Source organism: Melopsittacus undulatus, chromosome 4 (assembly GCF_012275295.1).
Source record: "Melopsittacus undulatus isolate bMelUnd1 chromosome 4, bMelUnd1.mat.Z, whole genome shotgun sequence".
NCBI classification, from domain to species: domain Eukaryota; kingdom Metazoa; phylum Chordata; class Aves; order Psittaciformes; family Psittaculidae; genus Melopsittacus; species Melopsittacus undulatus.
Window position 1 is genome coordinate 82,245,193 of NC_047530.1, and position 22,029 is coordinate 82,267,221.

The following is a 22,029-nucleotide window of genomic DNA, read 5'->3' on the forward strand; positions in this document are numbered from 1 at the left end:
ACACAATTTGGAAACTCATCAGTCTTGAGCAAAAAGGGAACACTTGCCCTCAGGAGTCTGAGGTGATAGGCAACGGGAAAAAGGCAGAGGTAGTCTGTTTTTTCTTGCTACTTGATCACACTTTCTTGTCTCTCTTATTTGTCTAATACTGCTTGCTCATTTACCCAAGTCCACAGTCAGGCAGACTAAGCAATAGTGTCTGCTTTACAAAGCACTTGAGAAGGATAGACCAGACGGCACTTTCTGCATGTGGGCTGATGATAAGAAAGGGCTTGTGTGGAGTTACTTTACAGACGGAAGAATTGCACATGCCTTTTCTAAACGGAGACATAAATACCCAGGTTAATCAAACTTGTCAGTATGTGGTCTTGTAGCATCCATGCTTTCACCCATTGTATCATAAACAAGTACAGAATAGATACAGATACATCTATTTACACAAGCTTCTTCATTTCACATCCATGGCATAGGCGTGCTTATCTGCATTACCTTGTGCAACAGCTGGTGTAGGAGAGACATGGGTAGCTCTTCCACCCTTCACAGGTGAGTAAAGCATGGTCCCCTTGACAGTGGCAGAGGGGCTCAGCCCTGCACGCTTTTGAGTGTCAAGGCTTGAGTTTGGCTCATTCATACTCTCTATGGGGGAGAAGAGCAGAGAGCACAGCGAAGTTACACTGAGCAGAGGTGGCAGGCGAAGGCATGAGCAGCCTGGACTGGAAATGAGGAGTAGAGCTAGTGAACAAAGCATGCATCCTTTTCACTGAGCACCCTGGTGTGGGGGTGATGCCTGTATGAAGCAGACTTAAGGATAATTGAAGACTTGGGCTCTGATGAAAGAGGTAAAGACTTCTCAGACATCTTAAAACACAATTGCATGTATTGTAGTGTTATTGGAGAAAAGAGAGATCTAGGACTGGGTGGGAAGAGGTTTTGACTCTGTGGAAAGCAATAAAAGTTGTAAATTGAAACATCCAGCTATTATTCCTTGTGTTGGACACAGGCAATGGTTGAATTAAATCCTCTTGGATTAATTACTGCAAACTGAAGAACTCATTTTGGCTTCACATTTAGACATCTCTTGTGACAAAACTCTATTAGCACCCAGTGTAATGGGCTGTAAGATAATGCCAAGACTGTAGAAACTAATAAATGTAAAAATAAGCTTAATTATGTGACTAGCTCATAGGGAAGAATGTGTTAACTTTGGCATGGCCTGTGAGGTTGGTTATTGAAGAAATGAGAATGTTCTAACATTAAAGGCTTTAATTTGTATGTTATGAGCTTTTAAAATTCTGTTAAGTGACTATTGTAAACAAATATTTGAGAACATTGCTTGCAAAGATGGAGACAAATTCACCAGGTTACTCATTCCTGACATTTTTCTGGGGGACAGGTAATATGTTTGTGTGCAAATTACAGGGTGAATTCTTGGCAACTACAGCACTATTTGCCCATATACATGTGGTCAGAGATAAATCTTGTCCTTTGATTATGGGCTGAAATTACGCATGCAGGTGGCAAGTGCAGCACATTCACTGTGCTGCAGTACCTTTACACCCTGCTTTACCTGCAGGGTGTTTGTGTGTCTGCATCCAGAAGGAGCTATTTCTCAGTGGACTGAAAAGGAACATGGTAGCTCCCTTCAATTATTTTCTGCCAGCAGCATCAACAGATCTGCCAGGTTCTGCTTCCTGGGGAGTGGCTATCAGTTTCTGCATAAGGTGATGTTTGTACTTTTATTAAAGTCTAAAGTGGTTTCTAAGTTGCAAAAGTACCACACTCAGCATTCATTTTATTTAAAGCCTGATGTTCTCCATGGCAACTGACCAAAATCTGATCCAAATCATTGTCTTTTAATTCAGCCTCAAGGAAAGTAGGTTATTTTTAGTGAAGAATTTGTCCTTCAAGTGGACAGGGTGAGGACCCCATATATAATGGTAGGATGGCTCTGCATTAGCTTGGGAGCTGGATCACCAGGTGGTGGGGTGGGATCAGGCCTTTGGCAGAGAAGGGAGCGAGAGGACAATTGCTCTCACTTTGAGACTTAAATGAGCCTGTCGATCCCCTCCTTAGAGCAAGTTTGCCTCAGCCAATGGTCAGTGTTAAGAATGGAAAAGTAACTGTGAAATACAGATGTTGATTTGACAATTTGCAGGTAGATCAGTCACAGCTGACTGCATCATTTCTCTTGTGAATATCTGACCCTTGTTCAATCTGCTCAACTCTCCCTTTTAAGTTGCTTGAAAATCCATCTCTGCCTATGGGGTCATATTGTCAGTCATTAGCCTAATTTTATTTATACTCTGTGCAGCCTAAAATTTTCAGACTGTGGAATAATGTGAGAATTTTCTTTCAGTTATGTTGGGGACTGTGAGATTCACATGGACATATCGAAATTTAATCTCGGAGTGAAAGGCATACAGGTGCGTGCAGTGCTAATGTCTGTTCAAGGTTCTGTGATGCAGGAGTTAGCATGTACCAATGGGAGCAGGAGATCACGCCACTTAACTGGAAAACCACTGATGAGTAGGCTTACAGTAATCAGTTTTATCTCCTTTGGTTTTGTCTAGACAAATGATGCCTTCCATGGAAGGCACCCAAATACCTCTTTAAGTTTTTTAATGCGACTTTTAAACAGGGCCAGTGCTAGAGCATGGAGCTCATGTAGGACAGCTGCTGCCACTGGCACTCAAAAGAGCTGCAGGTTGGTAGAGAACTTCAGAAGAGACAGATTTGTCAGGGTGTTCATAACTGGTTCTTACATCGTTGAAAGCTAATAAGCAGATCACTGCATTATGTGGCAGTCAGGGATGCAGGGAAGCTCCATAAACTTAGAAAGCATTCCCTGATATCCATATCAGAGGTTTTGGGGAGGGAGGAGGTTATTGTTGTCATTAAGTTCTAAATAAAATTATGTCAAGTAGGATTTTTAAAATTATCTCCATCACTGAAAAGCTCACAGTTTTGAAACTGCATCCTGAAAGTACCTTCAGACTATGTTTTCCTTGCTCTCTTCTATTTACAGTTGTATGGAACATTGCGGGTGATACTGGAACCTCTTCTAACCGATGCACCTTTCGTTGGAGCAGTGACCTTGTTTTTTATGCAGAAACCGGTGAGTCTGTAGTGGACTGCACTCTGCAGTGTTCCTGCTTCTTGGTCTGTCTTGGTGAATGGATAGGTCTTCAGTGACACAAGCTGCCCATTACTGGTAACCCAAACTGTGCAACTGTTGAAGGCATTTGAAAGCTCCTCTTGAGCTCCGAGAGGACAGGAATGACTTTGCCCTGTTGTTTTGTAGTAGTGCCTGAAAATTACTTGGTTCACTCTAAGAATGGGAGGACTTTCCAATGGTGACAGCACAGGAGCCATTTCCTAGGCCTTTGCTGCAAGTATTCTGGCAGGTGGATTTTAATTCTTCCCATTCATAGATTTTAAATACAGTCATCTTGGGAGACCATTCAGTCATGCTTGTGCTTTGAAAATTTAAGGTCACTTGCCTTGTGGTTTAATAAAATTGTGGTTTAATAAAATATGAGAAACCTTCTAGTCTTGTAAAAACTAGTTACAGCACACGGCTTTGTTTGCTTCTGGGTTATGGTCTGCTTGAGTTCATGGAAGTCATACATTTTTGAACTAGGATGAGGTGTCTTTGTGTTTAGATGTAGTAGTATTATTTTAGCACATAAAAAAAACCCTTGTTTATTGTGTGATTAGAAATACAAACTCCTGAATTCAGGTGGTGTTTGTAAATCCCCTTGCCTCAGGGTATAGGCCAACCCCTAAGTGAAAGGATGAGGAAACAACTTCAGAGTCTAGGTAGAGCTGTCAGATTTACTATGTATAACCCCAGGGCATCTGCCAGTGGCCGTTGCTAGGGGCTGAATGCTCTCTTTCCCTGTACGTGCAGGGTAAGTCCAAGTGATACCCTTATTTCATGTATGGCAGATAAAATAGGTAAGGGAGTAGATACCAGCTGTTGGTCTCAATGTACAGATGCAGTCACTGGGGCAGATTTTGCTTTCTTTAAACAGCCGGCTTTGTTTTAAAAGCATTTGCTTCCCCTTTAAAATCTACGTTTTTTCTGAAATAAATTTTAATAGTCCTGTATAATTTTTCTCCCTGATCTTGTTGTAGCACTTGGAAATCAACTGGGCAGGCATGAGCAACCTCCTGGATGTTCCAGGGATTAAGTGAGTGTTCACTTTCCTTCATTTTGTTCTTCCTTAAAAAAACCTTTGGAAGCTGGGACAACAGTGTTCTTCAGTACTCATCAAAGCTATTCTCAGGAGCATTGTATAAGAGGTGTTGTGCTGATACTTATCCCATTGTATCTGGCTGTGGAGTTCACAAAACCTGAGGAGTGTGCTTTTTACAATCTGTCAAGATTGCTTCAATCACTTCATTGCATTTAGGATGGAAATAGTAAATCCTCAGAACAGCAATGTTCTGTAAACTAAAATACAAGCCCTTGCATTTTCCACGTGTCAGTTACTTGCAAAGGTAGATGAAGTAGACCTAGGTGACTGACAGTTTGAGCTTACCTTTTTTTGCCTTAAAGTAAAAAAAGGCAAGGTATTCACAGAGTTGCAGTCCCTCTGACAAACTGCGATACAATCCATGATAAAGGGAACTGCACCAGATTTATAACAAGAAATGTTCTTCTGTGTCTGTGTAATCTGCTCACCTTTAGGTTCTTCAGAAAATGTAGCAGTTCTTCCCCAGTGCCTCTTGGGTTGATCTTGTACATAAAACTTGCAGAGCAAGGATGAAAATCTGAGTGGTTTTCAGTACTAAGCTTCAAACTGTTTCTCCAGGTTGGAGGTTTGCTTTGTCCTTTCTCCTTAGCGCAAGCAGAAATTTCTGTTATAGAAGAATGAAATACATTTGGTTACTCAGCCATTGCCTTTCTCCCTTTAAATGCAATTGCAGACACTTCTGTTCCCCTTTCTTCCTCTGTAGCTCATGGTTTGCAGACTCATAGGAAGTGGCTGGCTACATCAGGTGCCAGTTTATGCATTAAAGGGTCTCTGAAGACCTTTGATGTTGAGTAAGAGGAAATTTTCTTTTTCTCTTAATTTGAGGCCAAGGTGGCCTTTTGCCCTGAAGTGAGCCTTGGGAGCTCCAGTTTTTATCAGAGAAATTAATCTGTCTTTTCTAATATGTTTTCCTTAATCCTTGCAGGGAGAATGTGTGTAGGTGTGCCAACCTACAGCCTCTCATATAATGAAGTGCAAATTTGATGTCCCAAATCTTCACTCCCTGGTTCTCTCACAGGGATTTGAACACAGAAAGCCTTTCTTGATCATCAGCACTGCACATGAAAGCCAGGAGCAAAACATGCCTGACCACAAATAGGTTGAAGTACAGGTTAAACAAGAGCTCCCCCTTTCAAATGAATTACGCTTATTTAAGAGTAATGAAACTGGATGCGGTCGTCTGTCCTCATGTACAAGCTGTATTTAGTTGGGTGTACCCTGAGACTCAAGAGAAGGGACAATTCTGTGACCTTCTTGTGAGTTGGTTGGTTGGTTTTTTTATAATGGGAAAGCCAACAGCCTGACCAAGGGCTTTCAGGCTTCTGGTTTCACATTTGGAGTAGGAGAGGACTTCTGTGTGAATCTAGCCTCCTCTGAGAGCTGTGATAATTTTGTTGCAGTCTTACCTTGAGAAGCTACCTTGTAAGCACTAGGTTTATCAAGAGGATGAAAGTCTTTCAGATGTTTAATGCAAAAATAAGCCAAGCTATTTTGTTTTGAATGTGGCTGGCTTCTTCCATTTTACAGTAAGGTCTCTGAGCCCCCTGTGAAATGAAGAAGCTTACTGATTCCCTCCTCGCCTTGTCCATCACTGGTGTTGGCATTCCCAAGAAAACACATAAGACACATGAGTTTGTATGACTTGTTTAGGGGAGTGACCATCATATGGCCTATGCTTCCATTCACTGTTTACAACGTGGTAGATCTAAATTTCCCTCTAGCCCTAGTAAACCTGGAGTGGAACATCCCTGCATCAAGTGGGCACTTGCACGGTGTGTGCCACACAGAAATGACACTTATTTGCAGAATGATAGGGAATAGATTGAAAGAGATCTTGAGAGACTGCCCCATGTTCATATTCTTCTTTGCAGCAGCTCAGCTGGATACAGATTACTGACAGGAGACAGCCTTACTTTCTGCAGTGATCCATGTCCACCCTTGATGGTTGATTTTGGTGTTGAACTGTCCATTTCCTCTTATTCTAAGCTAAGTCACAAGCATGACTTTCTTCTGCCTGTGTGCAATTTTATGTAGGCACTCACAGAAACATTTAGGTTGGAAAAGACCCTAAAATCACCTAGTCTAAACATAAACCCGAGACTGCCAAGTCCACCACTAAACCATATCCCTGAGTGCCACATCTACACATCTTTTAAATACCTCCAGGGATGGTGACTCCACCACTTTTCTGGACAGCCTGTTCCAGTGCTTGATAACTCTTTGGGAGAAGGTGGCTGCCACGGAAGTTTTCAAGGCCAGGGGGCTTTGAGCAACCTGGTCTAATGGAAGGTGTCAGGAACTAGAACCTGATCTGTAGCAGGGGGTCCCTTCCAAGCCAGATCATTCTATGATTCTATGAAGGCAGGCAGTATAATTCATTTTACAGTGCCCATTTATTTCACTGTGCCTCATTATTTCCTTCTAACTGAAATTCTGATTGATTGTAGAGATTTAGGTTGCTTTTTTTTCCACCCTCACATGCAGTGTAATGTCAGACTCACTAATTCAAGACTTCATTGCTGCACGGCTGGTTCTACCAAACAGGATCACAGTGCCTCTGAAAAAGAACATGAACATTGCCCACTTGAGGTTCCCCATCCCGCATGTGAGTTGGTTTTAGTTTGGGGGTTTTTTCTTTCTTTTTTTTCAGCAGAGGTGTTAATCTGCCTGAATTTGCATTTGCTGCAATGTGGATGCATACAAGCTTAGTGTCTTAGGCTCCTGTATCAGCTCTTTCCACCTGGATTGTAGGCTTTCTGTAGCCAGAATTTCACAATATAAAAGCAGATGTTGGGTGGTTTGCAATTTGGGGAAGAGGTGGGACTAGAAGGGTCCTACTCTATGTGGCGTAAGAAGTTTGTTTCAACACTGAGTCACTGACCAGTTGAAGACTTTAGTCACCTTTGAGAATACCACAGATCTTCAGTTAGAGAAGGTAAATACACGAGCAGTGTCAGGCTACTTAGTGTTTTGCTAACACTGTGAAGGTGTGTAAATGAGCAACTCGGAGGGTGACTTCTCTTTGTTACAGGAAAAATAATCAGGGCAAAAAACCCAACAACCAATCTGAATGCTTGACATAACCAGATCTTCAGTTTCCTTCATGCATCAAATACCTAATTCACTCTTTATGGGGGTAAATACAAATGAATAACAAAGGGATGCTCCGTATTACAACCTTACATCACCAAAATGAAGTTGAATGGCCACTCCACAATAAACTAAAAACCTATCAATGGGTGCTTAGCTCCTCCTTTAGTTAGCAGGAATTGATTTTTACTTTTGATTTACTTTATTTTTTTTATTTTTACTTGTAATCCCATGTGCATAAGCATGCTTCTGATTTAAAAATAAATTGAAGAATATCTTCTACTCAGTTATCTTGATTGGTTTGTGTATCTGTTTAAGGTGTTTGTTTTGAGTTGGGTTTTATTTTACTCCTATAGGTAAATGGTGCAAAAAATGTTTTAATACAATTGTCATTAGAAATATGCTGCATCAAAATACATGTCTTTGCAAAGCTGTCATGGTGACTACTCTTGCTGCCTGAAATAACTATTTTTAGGAGTTAGCGTATTATAATTATTTAAAGATCACCTTTTAATGAACAATTTTGTATCTTCTTTTATTCAGGGAGTAGTAAGGGTTCACCTGCTAGAAGCTGAAAACCTTGTCCAGAAAGACAGTTTCCTTGGTGCAATCAGGGGGAAGTCGGACCCATATGCTCTTCTTCGCGTTGGCACGGTGCAATATCGAAGCAAAACAGTTTCCCGAGATCTTAATCCCATTTGGAATGAGACATTTGAGGTACTGAATCTTTTGACCTCTCCATCTGTAGGATGCACAGCCATTTACATCCCTGTGCTTGGAGGACCTTCTCTTAGCTGACTGCACTGAAGCAGGTGGACTTCCTTGTTACTTGATTGAGGCACTTCTCTGCCTTAAACAAATTCAAATTTACATTGCAAACTTGAAATGTCATTCAGGTTGATCTGATTTACATATGTGGGTTTTTGGAGGAGGTGCAAAGCACTGCTTTAAATATCAATCAGTACAGCAGTCTGTGCAGCTGTAATCTGTTCTAGTATTGATTCTTCTCTTCTTATTAGGAATACCAGTTTGAGAGGTTTAACTTGCAGTTCAAAACCAAGAAAACTGGTTTTGAAACATTCTCACCTATAATCAATTGCATTTCTTATACAATTAACCATGAAACAGCAGGGAATGTCCTTAATGTGTTAAACAGCTTTGAAGTGTCCATGTCACATATATAAACATATGTGAATGGGTTTTAATTTTAATCAATACTTGTTTCTCTTCCAGTTTGTTGTTCATGAAGTGCCTGGCCAGGACTTAGAAGTGGACTTGTATGATGAAGATCCAGATAAAGATGACTTTATGGGCAGGTAAATTAAGGTGCAGGGCAGGTAAATTAGAGGTTACTAGACCCTTGTTGCAGAGGTTACTAGAGTCTAGTAACCTCTGCAACAGGACACCCGGATTACTCATACGGGGAATTTAATACTGCAGGGAGTTACTCTCTCTGTCCATGTATTGATACCAAGTTATTAGTTCTTAGTGCAGCTAACTTTGAACAAGATAGAGAATGCTCCAAGAGTCCTTCAAGGAATCCTGGGAAGCTATTAGAAGGCTGGTTACACAACTTGAGATTTACTTTCAACTTACTTTAGTTTTGGAAGTATTTCAAGGGGGAAACTTTGAAAGTGTAAGTGCGTTCCAGTGCACATGCATGCAGGTAATGCAGGGAAGGTGTTATTTGAAGCAGATTTGAGTGTGGGCTTTATTGGTGGTGGCTTCTCCCCCCAACAGCAATATGTTATATGCCTAAATATACATTGAAATGTTTGCTTTTTGTATTTCAGCTTGCTTATAAGCCTAGTGGATGTAATGAATGACAGAACTGTTGATGAGGTAAAAATCACGGCTCTATATTTCTGTATGTGGTTGGCAGCATATGCTAATGTGTTCATTTGTGCTCTCCCTCTGCTACTGCATTGTTTCTGTGTGCTTAAAGATTCCTTGCACACTTGTACTGTGGTATTTTCACAAAGAGAAGATACCTTCACTCATAAAACTTCAATTAGCCATTACGATAATTTTTCCAATGAAGCTGGCAAACTCAGGCAGCCCTGAGGTTATGCTGAGCCAGCAGTGGGGTATCTTATGTTGGTATCTCATGTCCTGTAAGTACCAAACATTTTGTACAAGGCTGCAAGTTAGTTTGGTGAAACAGTCTGATTGCTGGGGAAAGAAATGATCCAGCCTTCTTGTGGTTCATTCTGTAACCCAGCACTCTGCAAACAGTGCCAGGGTGCCTGTCTTGTGCTGCTGATTGGAAATATCCATGTGCTTTGCATGTACATGGTATCTTGGTTTTGGTTTTTTTCTGGCTTGTGTTTCTGAGTAGATGGACATGCTACAATCTAAGCATCAAAAATGCAAGCTAAGGCGCTCAAACTACAATTCATATATCTATTGTATGTAAGGCTCAGAATGCAAGATTTATGCAAGATTCTGCCTCACCTTTCTCAAGTTACTCTTTGTTGTTTCCACTTAGTGGTTTCCCTTAAGTAAGACAACAAGCGGACATCTGCATTTAAAACTGGAGTGGCTTTCACTAGTAAATGACCAAGAAAAGCTACATGAGGTGAGTATATTTTCTTAAAGGATTCCAATACTCTGATCTCTGTCCATCCAGTGATCAACAAAGGAGTGTGTGAAAGCAGGGACACGAGGCAAACTCACAGGAGCTTATTTTTCTATTCTATGAATCTATGATTCTGTTTTTGTCTGAAAAGGTTTTGATGTGATTTTACATCTGTCGTGGTTTAAACCAAGTCCACACACAGCTCGTTACTCACTCTCCCCCCTTGCTCCCCCAACTACCGGAGAGTTAGGAAGGAGAATCCAAAGAATGTAGCCCCCATGGGTTGAGATAAGCGCAATTTAATAGCTAAGATATAACATAAATCACTACTGCCACTACTACTACAAATAATAATGATACAGCAAACAACAAGTGAAGAGAATACAACACCTCACCAGCCACCGACCCATAACTCACCCCACCCTGCCCGACTGAGCACCGACTGATACCTCCTCCATCCCCCCAGAGCTCCAGCCCTTCCGGGTTTCTCCCAGTTACATCCTGGGTATCACATGCTATGGTATGGAATACCTCTTTGGCTAGCCTGGGTCCGGTGTCCTGTCTCTCCTTCCTTCCGGCCTCCCCTCCTCCCTGGCAGAGCATGAGCTCAGAAAAGGCCTTGGACAAAACCAAACATTTAAGCAGTAACTCAAAACGTACGCGCCACCAGCAACCACTCCCAGCCCAAAAGTCAAACCACAGCACTGCACCAGCTACCAAGAAGGAGAAAAATGACTGCTACTGCTCAAACCAGGACAACATCTCTGCCCCTCCTGATGAGGAAGGGCATTTTCTTGCCCCAAGGTCCCTTGGTAATTCAGGAGTAACTCAAATCTGGCAGCTCTTTTTACTTGAATTAACAAAGCTTGAACTTACTGCAAAGTTCCCTTCTTTGATAATTTTTCCCTTCTCTCATCATCTAGGATCTGTGTAGGATCCCTGTCTATAACCTGTACCACTCACAGACAAATAACCCAGCACTGGTGCTTGGTAGGGCCATGCTTCCCAGTGATGTCGTGTATCCAGCAGAGTTGCTTGGATAAAGCCCATCTCCCAAGGATGCTGCTGCTTCAGAATCAAGCAAAAGCATTTGAGTTCCACTGAAGTGAAAAAAATTGTTTCCAGGCTTTGTTCTGCTGACACTGATGTGGATGTATGTGGCTGAGCATATTTTAAGGTGTCCTGCTGCTCTGGGGAATCCAAGCAGTTCTGCATTAGAAAGATTGAAAAGCATTAAGACCAGTGAATTGAAAAGACTTGCACCTTTTCTTACTGGTTTGCTTAAAATTGTCGTGCTGTTCTGGCTTGTACTCATCTAAATGGCAAGTTTTAAGAGAAAGGTGAAGAGATGCTTAGCTTTCAGAAACTGTGTTTTGAATTTGTGTTGTGCCTTACATTGTCCTTGATGGGTGATCATGCCTACCCTGTGCTTTATCTTTCCTGGCCTTCACAGGATAAGAAGGGTCTGTCTACAGCTATTCTGATAGTCTACTTGGACAGTGCCTTCAACCTTCCAGTAAGTACAAATCACCTGCAGGCAGCCTTCACTCCTAACCTTTTATCAAAGCCCACAAATTTAACTGTTTCTAAATACTCTTTCAATAATTCAGAAAAACCACTTTGAGTATTCGAATGGGGAATGTGGAGCAAAGAAGATCAAAAATAACAAGTACCTCAAGGTAAAATTTATATTCTTCCCCCATGCTCGCAACACAACATTCTGGATTATGCGGTATCGTAGCAACTGAAACTAGCTGTGGTTAAGAAGAAATAATCTTACCACCATCAGAATGAAACTGACTGGGGTTCAAAATAGTGCTTGAAAGCCCACCCCCACCCCAGTGAAAATCTAGGAGGTCCGAGGGGAATCAGAAATATCTCACTGTGTGTGGGGCTGTCTTTATTTTTATTTTATACCTTGGACAGAGAACCTCCAGACATCAGCCCAAGTCAAGTCTCTTCATCAGGGATTGTAGTGACAGGGCAATGGGTAATGGGTTCAAAACTTAAGCAGGGGAAGTTCAGGTTGGATGTAAGTAGGAAGTTCTTTACTGTAAGGGTGGTGAGGCACTAGAATGGGGTGCCCAGGGAGGTTGTGAATGCTCCATCCCTGGCAGTGTTCAAGGCCAGGTTGGACAGAGCCTTGGGCAACATGGTCTAGGGTGAGGCATCCCTGCCCATTGGAACTAGATGATCTCAAGGTCCTTTTCAGCCTGACAATTCTATGATTCTATGTTACCCTTTTTGGCTGATACAGGGCTTCTTCCCACACTGAGCTGTTCCAGTGTGACCTTCCACATTGGGAGGGGAGGAATATGCTTTTCTGTGGTAACCTTCCTGTCCACTGGAGGCCTCATCACCAGATTCCTTCCCCTCAGTTTTAGAGGGATTCAGAAGCCATGCTGTCACTCATGCCTTCTCTGTCTTTGCTTCTGCTTACCTTTTCCCCAAATATTGCATTTTGCTACTGTGATGTAAATAGTGGTTACAGGGAGCAATGTCTTTCTCCCTTTTTTCTTGAACAAGCTACACATCACCACAGCTCTGAGCAATGGATAAAGCTTCCTGTTTTCTCTGAGCAGCTCTTCTCTTAAATGCAGTGTTTTTAGATAAGTTCCCAGCACTGTCATACACGTCACATTTGATAATCCTTAATTTTGGACTTCACCGTACCCACTTGGTATACAGTGTTGTGCCAAGACCAGCCTTAACTTCTATAGTATTAGTGCAAAGAAGCACACTACAATAGGTTCAGTGTTACTGCTTCTGGAAGGAATTCTTACTTGATGGCAAAGACTTGCTTCTAATTGCTTCACAGCAAGTTTTCTGAGCCTTGGAAACCAATTCTGAGAGTCCTGTTTCACACAGGAATGATGAAGGTTTCCACTGAGCCTTCAGCTCTCTTCTCTGTTTCCTTCCAGCTGCTGACAAATTTTTAACTGCTCACCTATTGAAACCTGAATACATGAAACTGTGGCTTAAATGTGTACTCTAGATGGCAGAGGGTAAGACTGTGCTGTGTTTTGGCTGGAGTTTCTCCTGTGTACTGCACTCTTCAGATGTCCCGCATCTGAAAACTAGTGTCAGCTTTCCAGCAATTTGTCTCACTAAAAGTAGTGGTTTGATATTGTTTCCTGTAAACTATAAATGTATCTTCTTTTTAATTTTATATTTTTTTACTTCTCCTGCTTGCTTTGTTTTTTTCCTTGTATTGACAGAAGATGGAGCGAGAACCTTCCTCCTTCGTCCTGCTCACAGTAGGAAACAAGACTCAAAAAAGCAAGGTGAGGATGTTTGACTCTTCTACTTTCCTTAAATACTTTCTATTTTATGAGTGACTATCACCAAGTAACCCCTAGGAAGAGTAGGACCAGTGAAGCTGATGTGAAGAGCTGTAGTTATAGTGGGACCTGCAGAGGCTAGGATGTGGAGGTCAGCTTCAGCATGTGGAAGCATCATGTCACTGGGTTGTGCTTGATTAGTGGGTGCCTGCCCAGCTTCTGTACAGATGTGTGGTTTTGTGTTCATGCTCATGAGGTCCTGTTGGTCAAGATACTCTCGTTCTTTGAGGGTTGAAGAGTTAAAAATGATATATCTCCAATCTGGCTCATGCTTTCTCAGGGCAGGGTGTCTTTTTCATGAGGGGCATTTGCTTCCTCATCAGTCTCCTGGCTCCTGTGTTTCGCAGTTCTACTGATTTACTTTTTATTATTTATTTATTGAGGGACAAGGTGTATCCAGATCTCCTTCACTTTCAGTTAATTTTTCATTATTTAATACTTACTTTTGCCTGATGAGCATGAACAACAGCTGAGTTCTGCCTTCCTAGCAGCTGCTGTGTTCATGGCTTGGTGGAAGCAGCTGGTTTATGGAGCAGCCTCAGCCACAGCCCCTGTGGATGCTTTCCATGCTTTTATCCTTGAAGTGGATGGTGCTGAAGCTGTACACTCTTCCCACAAGCTCTACACCCACCAAACCACCCCTCTATCTTTCCTACCCTTCCCTGTCTTTGGAAGCTGGCTGTGGGTGCCTGCAAGGCTGGAAGCAGCACCCTGGCTCTCTCTTGGTGGAAGGGTGGGAGGGAGGGAGCGGTGCCTTGCTGCAGGTGAGGTAGGCTGCTGGTCCAGGTTGTGCTGGCTGGGGCCAACCGCAGCTCACCAGACTTGTTTGTCAGCATTTCCGTGCCCCACAGAACTTGTTCTGATTTTGCCAGAGAGTTTGCTTCTGCACAGTTCTGACCTGGAAATTTCACTGTCTCAATACAGCTAGGGTGTAGCATCCCTGAATAAAACAAGAGGGTCTCCTCTGTGGTGATCAGTGTTGTGGTACTCTTTGCTGTTTATAGAATAAGCTGATATATTTGCTGTAATCTTCTTGTTGCAGACCTGCAATTTCAGCAAAGATCCAACATGGGGCCAGGCTTTCACCTTCTTTGTCCATAGTGCTCATTCCCAGTCACTCCATGTTGAGGTGAGAGAAAAGCCTTTCCTTTGAAGACCAAGTGCATAACCTTAGGAAGAAACCTGTTTTGTGGTGGATGTGATCTCAGTGCTGGTTGTTTCTGTGTGCTTGTACTCCTACTTAAGAGGTGGAAGAAGCACCTGTTGTTGCATGGGTGATTCTCTGTTAGGTGATGCTGGTATCTACCTTTAGGATCATGTGCAAAGGAGGTTTTATATAGGTCTGTGTGCAGTAAAGCCATGAATATTTTGCTGTCAGAAATTGCAGCCTTCATAATTCTCAACCAGAGTTCAGTCTCTTCACCTTGGTGTTTTGTCTCACTAAGAAATCCTGTGTCTCACCAGCATACATTGCAGTCACTGTCAGTTCTCTGGCTGTTCACTTCGCTACAGAAATGGATTTTGACTTAGAAGGTATGCTGAGGATAATAGACTAAACAAGCTGCAACCTAAATAGCTTGTAAAAACCAGTTGTTAACACTGGTGCCTGGGACATTTTCCCCCAAGCAAGTAAGGAAAGTCAAGTAAATGCCAGGGCCTGATAGGGTAGTTCCTTCTCCACATAAGGGATGTGATTTTTACTCAAACATGCTAATTTATTACACTCCTGATATAGTGGCATCACCCATTTGGAAGTAACCATACTTGATAGTGTGTCCTGGAGTAACTAAGTTAATTTTGGTTTCTGTCTGGAATACCTTCTTGCTTTGCTATTCCCAGTGGTAGCTTTCCAGCTTGCTTTCTAATAACTTTCCCCCTGCTCCTAGATAAAAGACAAGGATCGGGACAGTGTCCTGGGAACTTCAGTGGTATGTCTCTCCCACTTACTTACGGACCCAAACATGACTCTGGATCAAAGATTTCAGCTGGACCATTCCAGTTCAGACAGCTTCATTAAGATGAAACTTGTGTTGCGGGTAAGTTCTTTGCTGTATTCACTCGGCTTCCTCAATGGAAACACCCAGTTCTAACGAGCAAAAGAGATGAGGGGAAAGGTGGGGTGTGGAGAAGTGCAGCTTTGCTTCACAGATGAGTAGAAACCAAAAGTGTGACAGACTTTAAGTGCCATTAAGAGTGCATGGTGGAGCTGAGATGTATCCCTTCCTAAAACAGTGCAGTACCATTACCTTATCATGACAATAAAGAGTTGGACTGAGAAAATCTAAGCTGGTGAAATCAAACTGCTAAACAGTAAAGGAGACAACTTTTTTCTCATTGTGTTCTGCATTAGTGTTTAGACAGCGTTAAATACGTACACAGTAGGACAAGGGAAGAGATCATCACAGCTAATCCCATATGGCTCTTTCATTTCCAATGGCAGATTCATGCTGTTACAGTTTTTGTGGTGAAATTTCATCCCGGGTCATAATGCTCTCATTAACCCTGGTGCTTTGGGAGCAGCATTCATTTCTCTCCCTTGTGATTTTTAGACCTTGAATGTTGAAGAACCCGATCCACAAAGAGTCAAGGCTGGTGTCAGTGCCTCAAAGCAAGGACCTGTGCATGTCATTGAGAAGGGTGGAAACCAGCAAAAGTTTGTCTCCACACCAGACCCAGAAGTCCCAAAAGTACCTCCAGTGAGCAAAGACTCTGCAGCACCTGAATCCCTGCTGAGAAAGGACAGCAAAGAAGACCTGGACACAAAGGACAGTTCAGCAGCACTGGTACCAAGTGAAGCTGTTGCTGGCCCTAATGAGGGAGAGCATAGCCAAAATCCAGAGCATCACACTTCATCAGCACTGCATAGCAGAGCAGCAGTAGCACCCACACTGCCAGTTGTACAGGAACTGAGGCTTGCTCCCAGTGTTGCTTCGCTGGGTTCTCTGCCTTCTTCTTGCTTTGAATTAAGTAGCAGCAATCTGGAACTTCATAAGTAGGTGTTCTTCCAGCTGAATTATTCTTGTGTGGAAAGGTTTAGGGTTTATAGTTTGCTGTTGTATATGGTTGAATTCATGACTGCTAACTCATTTGGAATTTCGTGTCAAATCACCTTATGAAGAATTGATCTAAGTATTCCAGTCAACAGCAAAGTAAATTACAAAGTTACTATCAGTTCAGGTGTGAAGTGAAAGTGTTTCCTTCTCTGGTTCTCCTAAAAGATGCTGCTTGTGTTTGCTTTTTATTGTTATAGAGCCTCCTGCACAGAATATCATTGGTTCCATAATGCCCATGATTTTAGCAAAAGGATATTGGAAGTCTGAATATCCCATTTCTGTAAAAACATAAAATTTTGATAAGCATTATCTGGCTGCTTAAAGGTTTGGATGCTGTCTTTTATCCAGAAACTTTTTAGGCTTTCAGAATGCTGTGAGCGAAGTTTTTGTGACTAGGTGCTCTTACATGTGTGGCCTTCCCCCTGGACTAAGTGTGAGGCTGCAGGTAGTTGGCTCCATCGAGGAGGATATAGAGCTGAGTCTGTCTCTCCTGGGATGCAGAATGGAGTTAGTAGAATCCTTAATGAGCTGAAGTAGCAAAGAAGGTCCTCAATTAAGAGAGCATCAGGGCAGTTATAAACCTCCAGCTGCTCAGTCTTGCACTTCTGGACTGACAAATTCTCTAGGTCTGAACAAGGCCTCATTTAGAAACCATTTTTAAACCATTTTAAAGCAATGGTTTTGGATTTGAAGCCACTCTAATAACATGCAGAGTGAAATATAAAAAAGGTCCTGTTTTAAATTCTGACATACTTGAAGGAGCTGTGTAATGTGCTCACCTATACTTTGCTGCTCCATCTACAGCAGGCCAAGTAGGTGCTTTTTTGGCTGTTTGTACTCAGGGACTGAAATGGGATGCTTATTGTAGAAGGCCAGCTATAGGCAGTGCTGGCACCAACAGGAGCGGGCTTTCTGTGGAACCTCTGTGGTCCATCTGCTTTCTAGACATCAAACCTTAGGATGCCAGAAAGAAGAACAGTGCCCTGAAGATCAGTTTTAGTTAAGAATCCAGCACCAGCATTGTGTCACGTTTTGTGCTGCTAGGCCTGTGCGTGTGGTTGGTTAAATAGCTGTGTTTAAAAGCTTTGATTGTGCAATTGTCTTACAGTGGGACTGAAATGCCTCTGGGAGAGATTCAGCTCACGGTGCGGTACGCTTCAATACGGCAGAGTCTCGTCGTGCTGGTGAATGGCTGCAGGTAATGCTGACAATTGCTTGCTATGCCTGTAAAGGAAAGTGAAAGATCTCTGAGCTTGTCAGATGGTCAGCAAAGCTGGAGCAGAATCTTGTGCTTTTAAGCTGCCCAGTGGAGATGCATCAGCATTGGGTGGCTTCAGTCTGTGCAGCCTCGCTAAGCCCAGCTCTGGCCAATGCAGTGCAGCTGAGGTACCTTAGCTATCATTGACCCAAAACTACTTCTGACCAGCACTGACAACTGGTGCATGCCTCGGGATGTCATGATAAGCATCATGACAAGGACTGGATACCTATAACTGAATTTGTTAACATTAATTTAGGAAAACCAGTAAGTGACCACACACTCAAGTAATGAAAATTTTGTTTGAAGTTTTATTTACTTAAGTTGCAATTCCCAAGATAAAAGTTTCTGGCCCATGAACCCATGAAGGAGTAGTCTGATTCTGAGAGAAAAGGTATGAAGACACAGTGCAAGAATGTGCCTTGCTTGTCAGCACTGTATTTCTTTTAACAGAAACTTAGTACCCTCTTCCAATCGTGGAGTAGATCCATATGTTCGTATATACCTGCTTCCAGATAGAAGATGGACAAGCAGGAAGAAGACTTCTGTTAAGAAAAAAACTCTGAACCCCCAATATGATGAGAAGTAAGAAAATGTTAATTATGATTGTTGCTGAAATAGCTATGATCTCTGTGTAATGAAAGGGCATGCACAGGGTTTGTACCTGGTGCTGCTAAGGATTGTCTTGTGGAAGGTCTGCAGGTCTTGTGGAAAACCCCAGCACTTTGTGATTTCAAGTACTTGGGGCTGGCCTTGGTTTGTCTGCGGTGGTGTCTGTTCCCACCCCTTCTGCCATCCTAGCAGGGGCAGCCTGAGCTTGCTGCTTTGCACCCAGACATCCCCCTACCGTGTTTAACTCCCTGTTATTGGAGAAGCAATCTCTCCATTTGGATACTTCACAAAGCCACTTTTTCAGTTTGTACTTTTTTGCCTGACACTTCTCTGACAGCTTTCCAAAAATCAAAGGCAGAAATACAAAGCCTTTTGAGACTGGACCGTTCTTGAGACAGAGACAGATGGATGTTCTTATCAAGACCTGATGGGAGCAGCAAAATGCTCCCACCCCTGCTGACCGTGTCATGTCCACAGCTCCCCCACTGAACTGGGATGTGTTTTCTATATAACCAAACATACTAATGCTTACAGCTCTTTTGAGAGGCTGTTTTAACCCCATATTTAGAGGAAGGTACATGTATGTGAATATTGACTGATCCTGGGTGGCTCAGTTTTCCTATGTTGGGTCTGTCCTATACATGTCAGTATAGGTCAGAAATGGAGAAAAGATTTTACAATACTTCATCTTAAACACCAGAGTGGTGGATTACTATTCTCTTGTAACACCACTGATCTTGTGCCAGCACAGCTGTTAGAACAGCATCACTTTTTCCTCATCCTTCGTATTGACGTGTCTTGTACATCCTCAATTAAGTGTAATAGGTGGAGCAATACTTAGCTCCAAAACACATTACCTGTTTTACAACTCTGACTTGAGGAAAAGCTATTCAGGTGGGCAGAACTTCAGTGATTTAGCATGGACAAAACTCACTTGACATCAGATGATGTGTGCCAGAGGCATGAGTCGGAGCCATTAAGAACTTAATTGCCACAGATTTCAACCTTTGTCTTCTCTTCATGTGGTTTAAACTGACTTTGTAAACTTAGGGGGTTGGCTCAGCCACTTCCTCTGAGTAATGCAGGTTGCACAGAAAACATGCTGATCTTCCATGAAGGGGGAAAATGATGGTAAATAGCATCTCATTACGGATGCATGTTTTCCTCCTTCCCCCTGGCACAGTGAGCAGTCTGAACAACAATGTCATAGTCTTGTGTGACACCTGGAAGAGGTTTCTTACAATGCAAATAAAATCTAGCTATAGAATTGCCTTTTCCTTACCTTCTTTCTCTGGCTACCAGTGCTTATAGGATTTTAATTGTTAAGTCTCTCCTTTCCAAACTTTACTTTTAGGTTTGAGTTTTTTGAATCTTTGGAAGATGTCAAGAAAAGGACACTGGACGTTGCGGTGAAGAACAGCAGGCCATTCATTTCACAGGATAGGAAGGAGCTGGGGAAAGTAAGTTTAGCAAAGCTGCTCTACTGGTTTAATAGAGCTGAGCATCTGTGTGGCAGGATACTGAAACACAGTTCTAGTGACTAAGCCTCAAGAGTGTGACTAGTGATCTGGAAACAACTTTTTCTGCCAGATTTTCATGTGAAGTCAGGCTGTACCCATGTGGAAGCTTGTACGGTCTCACATGACTTGTGTGCTGCTTCATTTCAAAGGGGTGCTTCTTAAGTAAAAATGTGTTTCCTGTGATCTGCTGCTGCCCCTTTGGGGAATGGCTCCAATAGCACAAACACGAAGGTCAGAAAGATGGGTGATTAAATCCAGAATTTGCCAGCAATGCTTTAATCTGTCTGCGTAAACTGGAATCACTTCTTCGGTGACAGATAAATTCCCCAGTTGTGATACTAAGTCAGGGGCAGTGCTGAGCTGGTTAGTGCCCAGGTCCTGGGAGCTCAGGAAGCTCCTTCTCCCTGAGCCTAACCTTAAGTGTGTCTGATGTGGGAGGAGTGCTAGCTTAGCTAATTGATTAGTACACTGAATAACATACACAGAAAGAACATGTGCTTTTTAAAGGTGCGGATTGACTTGTCGCAGGAGGACTTGATAAAAGGCTTTGCGCAGTGGTAAGTTTTCATCTCCATGCTTTTAGAACATGCCACCTGTTCTGCTGGAGCTTATGTACCTCTTGTTGGGGTGCTGGTAAAGGGGCCCTGTGATTTGGTGAGCAAGAACATATGACCCACAAATGTAGGACTAACTTGGAGCTAATCTGGTAGTTTTATCTAAATTGTCTGGTAATCCAGTTTCTTATGCAATACCTGCCCTGTGAAACAACTTTAATATGTCAATTATAGTCTTCAGCATATTTTAAGTTACCATGAAAGGCACTGGGAAACATAAGTACAAGAATTATGTTTATTAAAGCAATCTTGTGACAAATTTTAACTTGGATAAAAATCTTAATTGTCTGATCAGCAATATATATATATATGATAAAACTTTAATTACACAGCATTTACAGAAACTATTATAATAAGCCACCTGCAATTTTGCTTGTGTGTTCATTGTAGTTCAGAGTTAAGCATTGGAATGAGGCAAAGATTGAGAACCAGGGTTTGTTTTTTTTCCCCCTTCTATGTCTGTAGTTAATAGCGGTAGTTCTTCCTTCTTTCTCCTTCAATGGAGCCCAAGGAATGCAGCATGGTAGTCCAGAAGCCTGCCATCCATGCAGACAGGGTGCCCTGCTTGCCTGTGTGCCTCACAGAGGGATATGGCAATTACAGAGCAGGAGGAAATGACGCATCCCAAGTTCCTGGTGAAGGCTGGCCCCATCCCCACAGCTCCTTTGCCATCGTGCCTGTGAAGCACAAGCCATAAAGGAGCCCAAGATCTCCCTATTGGGTCAGTTAAAACACTAAAGAGTCTGCAACAACTGTAATTACTTGTTGTGTCTGTCTTGCAGGTATGAGCTGACAAGGAGTAGGAGCAAGAAAACATGATTTCTTCTCATGTGCATAAGTTACAAATTTTTCAACTTTGTAAGAATGTATGTATCTCCTGTAATTAACGTGTTTTGAACAGTCACTGCAAATATGAAGCAGTCTCCAGCTCAGGACATGTAAATTTAAGGATCCTACTCAGAAAAAAAAACCCAAACAAACAAAATTGCCCCACATTGGGAATAAATTGCCTCTCAATAAGGAGTTCTTTATTTTTGCTGTTTCTGGCACCTCTCTCCCAGAGAAACCTCAACTGTGGGTTGTGCCTGGAGATCCTTCAGAGCGTTGGCTCAGTGTCGTTACTTTGCTTGATGGTCTCATTTCCCCAGGATTCTGTTCATGTTGTTTTAACATGAAAGCCTTGTACTTCTCACAGAATAAATTTTAAACAACATTCTTCATCTGAGGGCTACAGAAGCCACTGGAAGAACCTGTTTCAGACTCTAACGGCAATTGGTTTTTGAGAAACTAAGAAATTGATATTCCACTGTTCAAAAGTATCTTGGCAGACTGTAGCTGCAGCTATGTATATAATGAGCTTCCAAGAAGAGGGAGGTCAGCTCACCAAGTCATTAAGGTCTCAGTTTGTGATGCCTTAACGTGTTTTATTCTTTATTGCAGTGCATTTCAAAATCTTGTAAACCTTGATAGTAAAGTGTTCTGCCTGCGGAACAGCAGAGTTTTGTAAAGTAAGCTTTCTTAACAGCAGAGCAAATTATACCAAAACTATTTTTGGAAGCTTGGTGCATTGTTTCTGTACAATAAACTTCTGTCTTGCATAATGATCTTGATCTATGCCTTTCTAAATTTTGAAAATACATAGCTTCAAATCTGTGCTAGGCAGAAGCCCATAAACCACCCCCTGAAACAAGTTTCAAATACTTT

The 22,029-nt window shown here is 42.3% G+C and overlaps 1 protein-coding gene across 1 annotated transcript in view; it reads left to right on the forward strand.

The window, feature by feature from the left end:
• ESYT3 (extended synaptotagmin 3) overlaps positions 1 to 21,926 on the forward strand; it is a 33,997-nt gene extending 12,071 nt beyond the window's left edge. Inside the window, exons 5-23 of the mRNA XM_005154052.4 lie at positions 2,357 to 2,423; positions 3,026 to 3,115; positions 4,138 to 4,193; positions 6,744 to 6,864; positions 7,893 to 8,066; positions 8,583 to 8,665; positions 9,143 to 9,191; positions 9,838 to 9,927; positions 11,381 to 11,443; positions 11,538 to 11,606; positions 13,146 to 13,211; positions 14,311 to 14,397; positions 15,155 to 15,304; positions 15,818 to 16,260; positions 17,430 to 17,519; positions 18,033 to 18,164; positions 19,546 to 19,651; positions 20,219 to 20,268; positions 21,108 to 21,926. Of these exons, the coding sequence (XP_005154109.1) occupies positions 2,357 to 2,423; positions 3,026 to 3,115; positions 4,138 to 4,193; positions 6,744 to 6,864; positions 7,893 to 8,066; positions 8,583 to 8,665; positions 9,143 to 9,191; positions 9,838 to 9,927; positions 11,381 to 11,443; positions 11,538 to 11,606; positions 13,146 to 13,211; positions 14,311 to 14,397; positions 15,155 to 15,304; positions 15,818 to 16,260; positions 17,430 to 17,519; positions 18,033 to 18,164; positions 19,546 to 19,651; positions 20,219 to 20,268; positions 21,108 to 21,144 (2,023 nt within the window). The 3' untranslated portion in view covers positions 21,145 to 21,926. The remainder of the gene's footprint in view (positions 1 to 2,356; positions 2,424 to 3,025; positions 3,116 to 4,137; positions 4,194 to 6,743; positions 6,865 to 7,892; positions 8,067 to 8,582; positions 8,666 to 9,142; positions 9,192 to 9,837; positions 9,928 to 11,380; positions 11,444 to 11,537; positions 11,607 to 13,145; positions 13,212 to 14,310; positions 14,398 to 15,154; positions 15,305 to 15,817; positions 16,261 to 17,429; positions 17,520 to 18,032; positions 18,165 to 19,545; positions 19,652 to 20,218; positions 20,269 to 21,107) is intronic.
• Positions 21,927 to 22,029: the final 103 nt, after the last annotated feature.